Source organism: Pseudorasbora parva, chromosome 21 (genome assembly GCF_024679245.1).
Source record: "Pseudorasbora parva isolate DD20220531a chromosome 21, ASM2467924v1, whole genome shotgun sequence".
Lineage (NCBI taxonomy): Eukaryota > Metazoa > Chordata > Actinopteri > Cypriniformes > Gobionidae > Pseudorasbora > Pseudorasbora parva.
This window is the reverse complement of record NC_090192.1, coordinates 20,363,319-20,379,141: the sequence shown is the minus strand read 5'-3', so window position 1 is coordinate 20,379,141 and position 15,823 is coordinate 20,363,319. Positions and strand designations below refer to the sequence as shown.

The 15,823-nt window shown below is 37.8% G+C and overlaps 1 protein-coding gene across 5 annotated transcripts in view; it reads left to right on the top strand.

The window, feature by feature from the left end:
* Positions 1 to 15,823, top strand: part of snx29 (sorting nexin 29) — a 175,160-nt gene that overhangs the window by 88,128 nt on the left and 71,209 nt on the right. For all 5 annotated transcript variants that reach the window (XR_010899997.1, XR_010899996.1, XM_067429107.1 and 2 more), the window contains one exon: positions 10,806 to 10,922. Coding sequence is in view for 3 of the 5 variants with exons in the window: in XM_067429107.1 (XP_067285208.1) it covers positions 10,806 to 10,922 (117 nt within the window). In the remaining 2 variants the exon portion in view is untranslated. The remainder of the gene's footprint in view (positions 1 to 10,805; positions 10,923 to 15,823) is intronic.

The window sequence follows — 15,823 nt, the reverse complement described above, 5'->3', positions numbered from 1 at the left end:
TGCGTATGCGTTGGGTGTGTGTGCTCAAGTTGAGAGTGATATGGCATTAAAACACATGCATATGATAATATTTCATGATGATGATGAACTGCAATGTCATATGAGCGTGTCCACGATAGAGGTGATCATCAAAACCAAACGGATGTATCATGTTTCAGTTTTTTTCACGTGTTCACGAGCTGTGAAGGCTCCGCCCTCTGGTGTGGGGAGCAGCAGCTCATTCGCATTTAAAGGAGATATACACAAAACAGCTCATTTTTCTCAAACCCCAAAATAGCCATTTTTAAAATGGTACATTAAATGATCTGTTAGGAATTTTTATCTGAAACTTTACAGACACACTCTGGGGACTACTGAGACTTGTATACCATCTTGTAAAAAGGGGCATAATAGGTGCCATTTAATTCATTCTTCAAAACAATCTCAACATCATTAGGGAAAAATCTGTTTATTTCTGCAATACGAAATATTTTAAAAGCTGCCATGAAATGTAAATTCAGCTTGTTTATTTTGTAAATGCATGTTGTATGTCTTACTGTGAACAATTAATTTTAGATTTTTTTATTATTTATTATTTTTGGACCTCATAATGTTTATCAAATAAGTCTTCCAGTAAAACAGACTTCTCTATGACGGTGTATGCCGGACTTCTCCAAACTTTTAGTCTGCTTAAACCCTGGCCCTCCACAATTCACAATTTGAATGGTGAATAAGACGTTTCCTACCTCTCGGTGGTCTTTTGAAGTCTGGAGAACTGTTCTGTTTCGATCAGGAGAGGTCCCAGTAATGACAAGAACTGTTGAAAATCCCTCTTTGATCTAAGTCTTCATTAGGGTTGTGATGTAAGATCACCACAGGATTGGCATGTTTACTGAACATTCCGGTCTATAGTCTTCACTCCTGAAGGTGTCTTCAAGAAGGCTCTGCCAGCTGGTGGTCAGTGTGGTGGTAGAGTAATATCTGTATAGCCTCTGCTCCACCACTCCAGGCAGGCGAATGACTAGCCCAATCAGGTAGTTAATGTGATTTTTAAAGTACTGTGTGAATTTGAATCAGTGTCAGACTTTCTGATAGCCTGACAAGCCAGACCCAAATCAAGATTTGCAGGGCTCAATCCGAGGGGAGGGATAAACATTTGTCTTTCAGATTCCAACGCAATAGGAAAGCGCTAAAAGCGCTATCAGTGGTAAGACAAGAATCACAAGCTGGTTGTGGCTAAGTCCCATGCGTTTTCCCACCAGCGGAGCTAGTTGATAGATTAAACTTTTACCGTATCCGTTTGGCAAAACTCTGAACACATCTTTATTTCATTTTCTTTATTTGTTAGCAGGGAAGTAGCAGGAAATTCATGCTGAACCGTTGCAGCTCTGCTATCATTATGTTAAGCCCGCCCACCGACTCTATACACGATGTGATCGGGCTGACTAGAGTTTGGTTTTTCATGCTCGCAAGCCAACGGAGAGTTGCTAGACGATTGGGTGCGTCTAGATTTCTAGGCTAGCTCTCTGAGGCATTGAATAGAGACCAGAGTCCTCATCCACTTTACTGCTCGCATAGTTCAAGATGCTTGTTTTTCTCACTCTTTCTATCTTATTCTTAAAGTATCTCATTCTCATCTCGCTTATATTTTGTTGGTGGTTTTATTTTGGAAGCATTCACTGATGGCTTTTTAGAACAGCATGGGGTACATTATGTAGTCATTAGGGCTATAGGCGATTAGTTAAGGTTTTTTTTTTTCCTAGTCAGAGGAACAAAAAATCAAATAGCAATTGTACCATTATGAAGTCATTTTCCCAGAAGTAGAAGTTATCATACACAAATAAATGTTCTTTATTGCCATTGATGGTTTCATGAAGAACCTTTAACTTCCATGGAGACTTTCCATTGTGCAAATGTTCTATAGTGAAAAAAGGTCCTTGAGATTATTATATATATATATATTTTTAAATTTCACACTAAGAACAAATATTTAAAGAACTGCTTACTGAAAGTTTCTTCTATGGCATTGCTGTGAAATTTCCGTTTTCAGGGTTGCCAGGTCTTCACAACAAAACTAGAACAATGAAAAAAAAAAAATCAAAAATAACACAAAAATATCCTTTGAGAGGTGGGTCAGAGCGCAGAATTTTTTTTACCTGCAACAACAATTTAGAAGAAATTCTGTCTTGATTGTGACGCTCATTCTCGATCACACACCGGTCTCGCTCGCTCTGCCCACGTCTCTCGCTCGTCCACCTCACCACAAACCCAATTCCACATGAAAACCTTTTGAAACTTTATTTTTAAGTGCAGTTGGCTAAACTTCTATAGAGGTGAACTGAAACAAAAACAAATATAGTTTTTTTTTTTTTTACTGTGTATTTATTGAACTTTTTATTGTATTTTATACTGTATACTCAGAGCACTGTTACATAACATTTACTTACAATATTAATAATGAAAAGTAAACGTGAATAAACATAAAAAAATGTATTGAAAACAAAACAAACAAACAAAAAATACACAAAGTTAAAATGCAATACAAAAGTCCCTGACAGCACTTCAGAAAATACATTATCTGCATGGTTCAAACATAAAGCTATTTCCTTCAAGTAAATATGTTTCAATTCGTGCCCACTTCTGATTTCAACCGAAATTCCACTTTAATTTTCCATTCATCCAGTTCACAGTAGTTATCTTCCTAGCTGCCATTAATAATAAATGTAATACAAATAAGTGGGATTTACTAAACTGATCCATGGGGAAACCTTCAAGCAGAAAAAAAAACTCAAATATGTGTTCATTTGTCCCAATATCAAATGAAAAATCCACAGTATTTCTAAGATTTGTTTTAAAAAAGAGGAATATAAATAAATAGAGACTACATTAGTCAGAAGACAGAAATACATTTATTACAAATTAGTTGTCACTCCCTCAGCCACTGAATTAGAAACACTCACGCAGCAGCGCTAGACGGTTTTCTGTAATTTAATGTCATAGTAAGTAAGAAAGAACAAAGTATAGTGTTAAATGTCTGGGGTGGACGTGTCACTGAGTGTATTTTATTTGGAATACAAATTAAAATAAGATGAATGTGTCCATGGGGTGTGGCGTCCTTGTTGTGATGGTGGAATTAAAGGTTGTGGCGTGCTGAGTGCAGTAAGTCCAGAGACACTGGGCCGGGAGGTCATTGCCATGGAGGTGTTACGTCAGTGTTGCAGCCACCTGTGACCATCAGGACACCTTGTGCACAGGGGAGACTGGTCTCAAGTACTTCATAGCTGTGACCCACCTCGTAGCACCACCTGCTCACATTATACAGTCTGGATTTGGGACAATATGAAAGTCTTGCCGTCGACCAAATAGTGAGAAACACATTAGGAAAGTTTTACCATGCTGATGTTTTGTTGAAGATCTCTGCATTGGTATATGCATCTGATTCTGCAACTAGTCAGACTTAACTCATTGTTGTTACTCGGCAGGTGGATATTTTTGTACTCTGGTTCTAATGTGATTTCTTGTTTAAATTTGGTCGCTAATAATGATTTTAAATGAACACGGCGACTTTTTGTGACTTTAGCTTATTCGCCATATCTCCTAGAGTTAGATAAGTCCATACACATCCTTCTCATCTCCGTGCGTGCCATAACTCTGTCTGGCGCACCCAACGCTGGCCTAGCTTAGCACAAAGACTGGTGGTAAACGGCTCCAGCTAGCCTACTGCAGTTAGTGACAAAATAACGGCAATGTTTTCCTATTTACATGTTGGGATGTGTATAGTTGCATCAAGTAGTAAGAGCGACGGAAAATGAAAAGTGTATATACCGAAATGGCTAGGAACTATACTCTCATTCCTGCATAATAATCAAGAAAATTTGCTGACGAGTGACATTACTCAGCGGCTGAAAATAGACTAACTTCCGTCAACATAACCAACGTGACAACCTGCTTGCACAAGGAGCGTGCTGGGGATTATTTTCAGGCGCTGCGTAATATCATTGCAAATATCATTGGAGGCAAAGAACCATCGACGCAAAGCTCTGTTATTGATGTTTGCAGTGCGATATTTGACTGGATGGGTAAAGAGATTTGTACCTGCGTCTGTTGACCGCCTCTCACTCTATTAACAACGACACTCTGAGTTTAATTGCTCCAAAACCAGCAATGTTATCCCATCGTTGCTAGGAAATGTTGCAATTCAGTAATAAAGCTATTTTATTAATAAAAGTCATGGGGCAGCATTGATATGTTTCTGTACTCCTGAATGTTTCTATGTGTGCACTGCGTGATCTCCGAGTGATGTATCCATGTGCGCTTCAGTAAAAACAACGCATTAATACAGAACGGTGATTAAACTAACTATATGTGTATATAATATACACCATATAGTACCTATAGCATTTAAGTTGAATGATTAAGTATAAGTGCTAATTTGGTGAAATTCAATGTCGTTTATCTAGCGGGGTTTCTAATCGAGTTAAACGCGTTTAGAGGATGTTTTGTTCCTTTTCTCGGTTTGATGTACTTCGTGTAATGAACTCCAGTATCAAATGATGATAATGATCATTCTCTCACTTAACAGATTTCAAAGCTCATATCGTCTTGTACTCTCTAGTTCTTTTCATTCTCATTCTCTGTCCCTATTGTGGCCTTTGTCCTTATTCCATTCTTGTTTTATCTCTCCTGCATTTTTACCCATCAGTTCGAATCTTCTTTGCCAGGCCGAACTCTCCGTCTGTCAGTTAGTGTTTGCCTGGGGAAGAAAGTGATAGCAGCACATTCACCGTCACACTGCACCCCCCCTCCTCCTCCTCCCGCCCGAGTCCATCGCTCTTCCTCTGACACTTCAAGTCTGTTTGTGTTTGCTAAGCCTGTCTTCTAAGCTCACTTCTCAAACTTGTTTCACATCCAATTACGGGCATTAGAGCTGCAGCGGGCCACGCTCCCCCATCTTCCCCTTCTGCTTTGACCAAGTCTTTTTCATTCAGGACACCTGGCTCAGCACTGTTTTCCGCGCGCTGACAGCCATGCAGACGAGCTGTCAGCAGCACCTGTGTCTGAAAGTAGCACGGCTCCAAAATGCAAGCAACAGCTTTACCCCAGAAGACCAGAGACCCGTAATATAACCTGTCGATGCTGAATTTTTTGTTTGAAAGGGGGATGATGTGGTATCTGTTAACTTTAAGACTCTATGGATGACTCGACCCCCCCCCCAGCAAACAAAACAAGCAGTAAATCACGCTTTGTTTGAAACCGAAAGAAGTCTTGCTGTTGGTGACTATGTATGAAGCCCCCCCCCCCCCCCCCCACCACCACCACCATCATATCTAATGATCTAAGCCAAATTCAAGTGTGAGCTTCGGAGATAGCCAAGTGAATATTAAATTTTTCGGTAGAAATTGAGTCTTCATAAATAAATTTGCTCCTTTCATCTATTCCTTCAAATTCCATTTTTATCCTCATATACAGGACTGTGGGATATCATAGGCAGATAAGGTGCTGCCTTCAAAATCGGACCAGGCATCTTAATGGGCAGGATGTGATTCAAAGATTGTATTTGGATTTGCTGCATTCCTACTGTAACATCATATTCTGTCTGTGAGTTTTTCAGTGTTAAGACAAAGCCATCCTGTTTAGGGGCAGGAACCAACAACCTGTCCTTTTTCAGACACTGTTCAAAAGGTTTTGTGTCAGTAAGATTTCTTTTCTCTCTTTTAAGAAATTACTGTTTTTATTCATCTTGCATCCATTAAATTGATCAAAAGTGACAGTAAAGGCATGTATAATGTTACAAAAAATGTATAGCCTACTTTAAATACATTTTGTTCTCTTGGGTTTCCTTTGAACTTAAAAACATATCACAGTTTCTACAAAAATATTAAGTAGCACAACTGTTTTCAACATTGATTATAGTAAGAAATGTTTTTGAGCAGTAAATCAGCATATTTGTATGATTTCTGAATGATCATGTGATACTAAAGACTGGAGTATTGATGCTGAAAATTCAGCTTTGCCATCACAGGAATAAATTTTGGCAGCGCAACATTTTTTTCACTTGAAACAAAGCATAGCTTGCTATGATATGGAATATCCACGGAACTGTTGCTAATATCTCATTTCACAGATAGTTGGTTTCTGTATTGTTTCTATATAAAAATGCAGATAAAATGCTCTGGCTGTTGTTTTAAATGATTTTGTTCTGTTATTATGCTGCTTGTTGTCATCTGTTGACATTACACAAGCAGAATGTGGCGATTGGTTGGTGCTGTATTTGTCCCGCCCTTCCTCCACTGTGATTAGACGGCTGGGTGAAAAGTGACGGTGATGAGCGCTGCGTTTTACTCAAAGTTGAACATTCTTTAACTCTCGACGACCGGTAAAATAAGCAGAGCCTCTTCAAATGACCAACTGGGCACACAACGCAATGAGAAAAGCATTAGATTTTCCAGACACTTATTTCTCAAAAATACTAAAATAATTCTTAATTGAACCATTAAAGACCAAATTTGTTAGAACTAGAATCATTGAAGTCTTTTACATGTGGTATTTGTTTGGTTGGTGGTTTAAATCCATTACAAAATCAGTTTTATACAATTGATAAGGCAAAACATTTTGACAAACACATCAGTCACAACATATGAAATCTCCTCTCTTGTTGTGCATTTACAAAACCTTCTGACATATAGATCAGTTATAAAAATGAAAAACCATCTCTAATTTTCCACTCATTAATATGCTCCCATCTTATGAAAATGCGCACATGCTTTTCATCCTCCTTGACTTTTATTTGGTTTCACCTCAGCTTTGACTTATTTCAGAGATGCTATGCATGCGTGGTGCTTGCGTTCTGCACAATTGTTTTTCTTTCCTTCATGGAAATAATGACTAGGAATAATTGTGGAATACAGTATTCTTGATATCTGCGCTGGAGCACTTGGGCGGCCTGTAATTACAATGGGCGAATGCAGATACAGTCATGCACTCGGATTCCTGCTAAGGCCCAGTAATGAGGTTTGAAACGTTGTCAGAAGTCTGTGAACCTGTCGCCTGTTTAGATAAACCCAAAGTGCTAACACGTGGCGGCGCAGGTCGGAAAATTCACCCAGCGAGCTGGAAGGACACAGCCAGCGTATTGCTTACTGAACAACAAACTGATTAGCTCGCTTCCTTGCAGAGAATTAATTGGGTTCCTTGACGCTTAAAATTAATTTCCATTTTTTAATGTGCTGTTCGAAAGCCTTGCCACAGATAAATAAATGTGATGAATGAGAATACTACGAGTAGTGTGTCATGCGCAGCCACGACGACTGCAGGAGATGAATGAAGCCTGAAACCATGGAAAGCTCAGGCTCTGTATCGATCTGGGTGTGTAAATATAGTATAACTGCCGTTACTTCCCCTGTTTCTATCCAGCTTGATAGTTAATCACACTTTTGCCGTGGTGTTGTGAATGTTTGTTAATGCTTTTAGACGAATGATTATTGTACGTGCTTGTGTTCCAGTACCCACAATCGCTTTGACAAGATGTTTATAGCTCTGTTGCAAAATATGTATTTTGAAGTTTAACACTCTTTTAACATGTTGAAAGGGTAACTATTTTTGAAGTTGTCACACAAGCTACTAAAAAAAGACTTTGAGAAATGGATTTAATACTGTGAAACGGCTAGGCTCTATATAAAGCACTGCATTAGGCAGTGAACTAGCCAGATAGAGGGCCGTGTCTGACAATCAATTACAAAAGTTTTTGAAGCTATTTCTGTAGTTCAAACTGCTTTGTGAGATTCTTTGAGACTGCCACACGCAGTGCTTTTTGAAGTGAATTTTTGTTAGGAAAGTTTTCTTTGGCTTTTATATCATTTTATATCAGGGGCAGTGTGATGTATTTTTAGTGTGAGTGTGAAGTAATGCTGCTTGGAACTTGGTACTATGAAAATATAGACAGATGAACTTATAGGCAACCAATGTAAAGCTAATCATTTGTTTTCACAGTTTGGTTTATACAGAATATGGCTGTCACTTTGTCAGATTTTCATTACACTATTATCATGGCCAAAATAATTAACGGTAAGGATATATCTATAGAAATCTTGATAATAAAAAAAAGCTATACACTCTCAGAAAAAAAGGTACAAAAGCTGTCACTGGGGCAGTACCTTTGTACCTAAAGAGTGCATATTAGTCCCTCAAAGGTACATATTGGTTCAAAAAGTGTACTTATAAGTACCTAGAGGGTACATATTAGAACCTTTTTGAAGGGTAACGTCCCAGTGACAGCTTTTGTACCTTTTTTTCTGATAAAAAAAACTTATGATAACCCATACATTTTTATCAGAATGAGCACACCTTTGGACTAAAAGCCCAGGATGTAATTTTTGATCCTTTTTGCGCTCACTGTCGATCGGCAAATCCTGCAGACTGGGGTGAATTAACGAGTCATTGAATTAAAAAAACTTCCACAACTTTGGGAAGAGTCTCTCGTCAGTGTTATGCGACGCAAGGCTTTTACGGCAGTAGCAGCTGCGTGCTGAGTCTGCTTTTGTTGCAAATGTGGCAACCAGGGTTAAGGTGCAATACCATCATCTACTTACTGAACATTGAGATGTCAACCAAATACTGCCGCTGGATTTTACGTCTCTCATTATCATATGCGTATTATTAATTTTAAATAGTCTGATTATCGGCAATGCTGGTATATTGCGACACCCCTAATGCAGAATAAATGTTTTTGTTAGATACCATCATAAATATTTGATGGTATAAAAATAAGGGTCAGTTTACACAACACCGTTTTCAACTAAAACAGGATTTTTTTTTGTCCGTTCATTTACGGAACAACAGCGTTTTGGAGGCAAAAAAATTACATTTTGAAAATGGGTATTCAAAGTACAAGTTTTTGAAAACAATAGCTTTATCGTCTCTTAGGAAACTACAAAAACGCAAGTTTGTGACAATGGTGACATCATGCATATTAGTGTTCAGTGTATATGTAGGTAATGTTTTATTAATAAGAGGCATCGTTGTTGGGAAAATTTACCCTCAATTTAAAACATAAAATATGCAAAATAAGTGTTTTGTGTAAAGGAACCCATGCATAAATAAAAGATAGAAATGAAAATTGTCAAATAAATGTAAAATATAAATATAAAAATGTAAAAATAGCTAAATAAATGATTTTGTAAGATACCATGTATAAATTACTTATAAATAAGAGATATAAATGTAAATGTAAGTATAAAAATGGTTAAAAATAAAATAATAAATATACAATAAAATAACAATGATAGAGAACTTTGCAAGATAATTAGTCTAAAAAAACTAATGTTAAGCAGGATATTGGACCAATGAGATTTCATAATAAACCAAGCGACAGTCAGTAGGCATGGATTTAGATGCACTCTACACGTTTATTTCAAGATTTTGCTAATTTAGCATTTGAATTTGAATTTATTTTATTTGATCAGGGACAATGCACAGAAAAAACATTAGTCAAAAAAGAAGAGATGTCATGTGCCAGGTTATAGCAAAAAATGCTAATTTCCACCTGCAGTCCCTGGACAGGTAGATGTTATAAGCCCTATGTACAAAAGTTCATAAAACATATACAGAATAATACATAAAATCATTACTTCACTCACATCATAAAAACACACTCCACTTCAGGAATCAATCACTCACTCACTCACTCACTCACTCACTCACTCACTCACTCACTCACTCACTCACTCACTCACTCACTCACTCACTCACTCACTCACTCACTCACTCACTCTCTCACTCTCTCACTCTCTCACTCACTCACTCACTCACTCACTCACTCACTCACTCACTCTCTCACTCACTCACTCACTCTCTCTCTCACTCACTCACTCACTCACTCTCTCACTCTCTCACTCACTCACTCTCTCACTCTCTCACTCTCTCACTCACTCACTCACTCACTCACTCACTCACTCACTCACTCACTCACTCACTCACTCTCTCAATACATCGTTCATATCACAATTAATTCAGTGCGTACAGGTTTGCTTTAATAATAACCACTGTTTGGTCAGGCTTGTAAATGTCCTATAGTTTGTGCATGAGATAATTTCGTTTGGAAGAATATTCCAAAGGTTCGCTGCTTTATAAAAGAATGATTGTTGACCATATGTGGTTCTACGTTTTGGAACGCTGCTCTCCTCTGAGTGTCGACCGTGTGGCTCTAGAAATTCTCTCCGAATTTAATGTGACAAATCTGGTTCTGGTTGCATACGTAGAGTGGCCTAAAAATTTGCTTTATATTTATTTATATTTAATTTTTTTGTCCATCCTATTCCGAAAGTGTATTTGAATTTGCAGTCTTATGGCATTTGCGTTCACTTTCAAGATCAGGATTTTTCATTACTCATTTTTTGACTCATTCAGGCCTATTTGTCTGGCCAGGTGCGGCTCGGCAACCAGGACAAACATGTCAAAAAGTGACATGATGCTTCTGTCAGGCAAAATGCAGACAACCCAAATATACCCTGACATATGATTTCCATAAACAAATGAATGAAAGTTCTGAATTGCAGACTGGAGCCAGTCTCTATGTCTGTGTCACTTACTCTAAGTGACAGCTGACGAGTCGCCGGGCAGGTGTGAGACTCACTGTAACGAGCAGTTAACGCTCACCGGCTGAACACTTCCACACCTGAGAGTCAAAACCCAGCTAACTCATACTGTGTGCCTTTAAGAAATGTCACATACTACAACCTGCTTCAAGACAGCTGCTGAACACCAGTGCTTTTTAAGGAGCCTGTTTCGGTGGGAGTTTGATGCAAGTTTGTCAATGTGTGTTTTTTTAGGTGGCTGAGATGCACGGAGAGCTGATAGAGTTTAACGAGAGGCTGTACCGCTCCCTCATGGCTAAGGACAACCTGATTGGACAGATGAGACAGGAACTCATCGACCTACGCGGCCCGGTAAGCAAATGCAAGCACACACACATGCCTCTCTGTGGGTGTGTGAAACCGTACCTTCATTGAGTGGTTGTTCTTTCTTCTCTATCTCTGCAGTCCAGGCACTCTGGGCAGATCGCTGTCTGCTTCTATAGGTCTGCTCCCTCTTCCATCATTAACTGTCTGTCTCTGACAATACACCATTACCTTTCCTGTGTCTCAAACGCATTAAACTAACTAGCTAAATCAGGGCATATTATAGATCTTTTTTTCTTTTTAAATAGAGCTATGAATATTTTAATAAAAAAAACACCTTTTTTTATATAATGACATTGGGTTGAGGGAACGACTGTTTACCTGTGCAGTAATAAAGTGATTATTTCTGAGGATTTTTATTGCTGTAAGATGTTTACGTGACACAAGCAAACCTCTTCACTCACATTTACATCCGATTTACATTTGAATTATTCAGATTATTCGCGAATAATTGTGGGCCATTATCCACATACGGCTATGCACAGTACAAATGATGAACTCACATACAGTAGGTGTTTTACTGGCCACTGTTTTAATCTAATTGCGTCAAATTCCAAACACATTTCTATGCATTTTTTCTATGTCTTCATTTCGATGTTTTCCATCATCAATACATTCCTACATTATATTGATGTTGGTCAAAGATGTCAACATGAACATGTTCAGTATTGTCCGTCTCAGGTCATTCTGAATGTATATGCTGTTATTATTTTCATGGGATCAAAATAGTTGAAAAACATATTTTTTCACAAAACATAAAACCCAACAATTTTAAATATTATATTGGTAACACTTTAGTTTAGGGTCCGTTTCTCACTATTAACTATTTGCTTATTAGCATGCATATTTCTAGAATGTTGGATTTTTATTATTACTTATAAAGTGCACATTCATATTCTGCATGACTAGGGTTGGGCATCGTTTTGATTTGAACGATTCTGATTCCGATTCCGATTCTTACTTTCGATTCCGGTTCTTTTCGATTCTCGATTCCGATTCTTTGAGGGGTGGAGTCAAAACATGTCACATCGATATTCAATGCTATTTTCAATACCACGGGGGAAAAACGCTGCATATACTGTCAATTAGATATTTTTTATATAATTTTTTTTTGTCTGTCTTTTGAAAGTCTAGGCAATCAAACATTTCTTCTGAAGAGATCACTTTATATGATAAAGCTTTTAAGCTTTTTCTCATATATAAACATTGATCAATTACTATTAAAATTATCTCACAAATATTTGTTAACTCAATGTATTTTTTACAACGGGGTAATTGTGTTGCAATAGTTTACACACAGCACAAGTAAGCTCGATTTTGAATGGTAAATTGAATAAACAAAGATACATATTACAAAAAATAGCACAAATAAATACAATAGAATAAAAGATATAAATGAAATAGACTGCTTTATTTTTTCAGGTAGGTCTAACATTCAGGTAAGAAACTGAATAAAAAAACGCAAAGTGGCTAAATAAATTTAAAATAACATTGGATAATGTTTTTGCAAAAAATTAAATAGTTTCATATGAAACCATTAAAGTTAGACAAGTTGATCAGTCAAGAGCAGTGTGATCGTTTGTCTTTTTGTAGTTTGACTTTGAATAACAAATGACTGCTGTCCCTTTAAGAACTGCTTGTTTCAGACTGTGTTTACATACTGTTCAAAATGTGCACTGAGAATAGTTTGAGTGTATTTGACCAATAATAAGCTGGAAAAAGAAGCGAATATTTGCACTTGTATGTCAGGGGCGGCTTTATTACGGTAGGCTATGTGTGTGTGTGTGCGCTTCAGATGTGAGCTTGAAATCTGCGGGGATTCGTAGAATTATGTGCAATCCCGCGAGAAATTCAGACCGATCACACACACACAAACACTAACACGCTGTCGTAAGGAAAAGTCCAGCAGAACGCGCGTCCGTTGAGTTAGAGGGTTAACCGGCTGAGTGAGAATATGCGGCTGCGTGTCAACTCGCTGTCGGTCAGAGAGGAGAGGAGAGCAGCTGGGATCGATTGTGTAGGCTGAGCAGGCTATCGTATCTTTTCAGATATTTCAGTATCGATATTTTTGACAACACTAGTTGCACTGTGCCGACCCAGGCTTTTAAAAGTGAAATAAATCCACACTTCAGAACTGCTTACCGGGCTTCCATGAACAAGCGGGCGCGCAAGCACCGGAAATCAGGTGGCCATGGAAACCAAAGCTTGCGCGCTTGGAACCAAAGATCGGAACCGAAAATAAATTTTCTAAACGATTCCAGTGGAATCGTTATTTTTTAAACGGTTCCAAGTTGGAACCGGTTCTCGATGCCCAACCCTATGCATGACCTTATTATATATTTCTAATCTTACCCAATATCTAAATGTAACAACTACCTTACTATTAATAAGCAGTAATTAGGAGTTTATTTGAGGTAAAAGTCATGGCTAATAGTTACAAACCCGATTCCAAAAACGTTGGGACGCTGTACAAATTGTGAATAAAAAAGGAATACAATAATTTACAAATCTCATAAATATTTTTATTCACAATAGAATATAGATAACATATCTAATGTTGAAAGTGAGACATTTTGAAATGTCATGCCAAATATTGGATCATTTTGGATTTCATGAGAGCTACACATTCCAAAAAAGTTGGGACAGGAATATTTAAGAGGCCGGAAAAGTTAAATGTACATATAAGGAACATCTGAAGGACTAATTTGCGACTTATTAGGTCAACTGGCAACGTGATTGGGTATAAAAAGAGCCTCTCAGAGTGGCAGTGTCACTCAGAAGTCAAGATGGGCAGATTATCACCAATTCCCCCAATGCTGCGGCGAAAAATAGTGGCGCAATATCAGAGAGGAGTTTTTCAGAGAAAAATTGCAAAGAGTTTCAAGTTATCATCATCTACATTGCATAATATCATCCAAAGATTCAGAGAATCTGGAACAATCTCTGTGAGTAAGGGTTAAGGCTGGAAAACCATACTGGATGCCGTGATCATCAGGCCCTTAGACGGCACTGCATCACATACAGGAATGCTACTGTAATGGAAATCACAACATGGACTCAGGAATACTTCCAGATAACATTGTCGGACATGGTATGAACATAACACTGTGCCGGCTAAAACTTTATAGGTCAAAAAAGAAGCCATATCTAAACATGATCCAGAAGCACAGGCATTTTCTCTGGGGCAAGGCTCATTTAAAATGGACTGTGGCCATGTCATCTGGGCTAAAGAGGACAAGGACAAACCAAGTTGTTATCAGCGCTCAGTTCAGAAGCCTGCATCTCTAATGGTTTGGGGTTGCATGAGTGTGTGTGGCATGGGCAGCTTACACGTCTGGAAAGACACCATCAATGCTGAAAGGTATATCTAAGTTCTAGAACAACAAATGCTCTTATCCAGATGTCGTCTCTTTCAGGGAAGACCTTGCATTTTCCAACATGACAATGCCAGACCACATACTGCATCAATATTACAACATCATGGCTGTGTAGAATAAGTATCCGGGTACTGAAATGGCCAGCCTGCAGTCCAGATCTTTTATTCATAGAAGTTATTTGGCGCATCATAAAGAGGAAGATGCGACAAAGAAGATCTAAGGCAGTTGAGCAACTAGAAGCCTGTATTAGATAAGAATGGGAAAACATTCCTATTCCTAAACTTGAGCAACTTGTCTCCTCAGTCCCCAGACATTTGCAGACTGTTATAAAAATAAGAGAGGATGCCACACAGTGGTAAACATGGCCTTGTCCCAATTTTTTTGAGATGTGTTGATGCCATGACATTTAAAATCAACTTATTTTCCCCTTAAAATTATACATTTTCTCATTTTCAACATGTGATATGTAATCTATAATGTATTCTGAATAAAATATTGAAATTTGAAACTTCCACATTGTTGCATTCTGTTTTAATTCACAATTTGTAGTGTCCCAACTTTTTTGGAATCGGATTTGTAGTTAAAAATTGAGAATTGGACCACTAATCTAAAGTGTGACCATTATATTATATAATATTTATTATATTAATTAAAATGCATTATATTAATTTATAAATTATATTTAAGATATGTGACTAATTGACTTCCAAGATTTCTGAAGCCATATGATAGCTTTGTGGGAAGAAACCAGATTTTTTTTGTTGGTCTGAATGAGAATTGAGAGCTTAGGCAGAGGGAAATGAGTTGGTTTTAATGTGTCCTTTTTACAGTCTAATTATACATTTAGTTACAACTTAACCATTAGGGGCAAAGGGAGGTGATAGAGAAACATAGGAGTAAATAATTCCATAAGTGTTAGTTTGTATTAATCCAATAAGCAGGCAAGGTTACACTTTATTTTTAAGTTATATTGTACTTACTCAAGTAAGTACTGAGTAATATTAATTAACTACGTGCGCTTACTATTAAGTTAATGTTTGGGCTAGGGTTTGGTTTAGGGTTAGTTGTAATTATGCATAATTTACTGTTATTACTATAGTAAGTATATGTAACTTGTGACAAAGACACTTTAAAATAAAGTGTTACTGGAAAATGTTCTGTGACTACAGTTTTAATTATTGGTTTGATCTTTCCACAAAGCTATGTTCTATTTTTGGATGAAGTATCCGTTTAATTTGACCAGTCTGTCTCTAGTGGCATTCTCAGCCACAGCGTGTTTCACCTTGTGGCTTCCATCCATCCTCTCTGTTTCCTCCTCACTGCTTATCTGTTGGCCACTGATTACTTTTTGATACATCTGACGGCAGTGGCTTTGAACCATGGCCTTCTGTAACTGTGCTGAACTGTATACGGTGGAAGGTTTATCTAGCCTTCATGGCTCATGTGTCTGTTCCTCTCTGGTGCCACTGCCTGCCAAGATGCAGCAGCCTGTGAGTCGTGACCCCTGTAAAT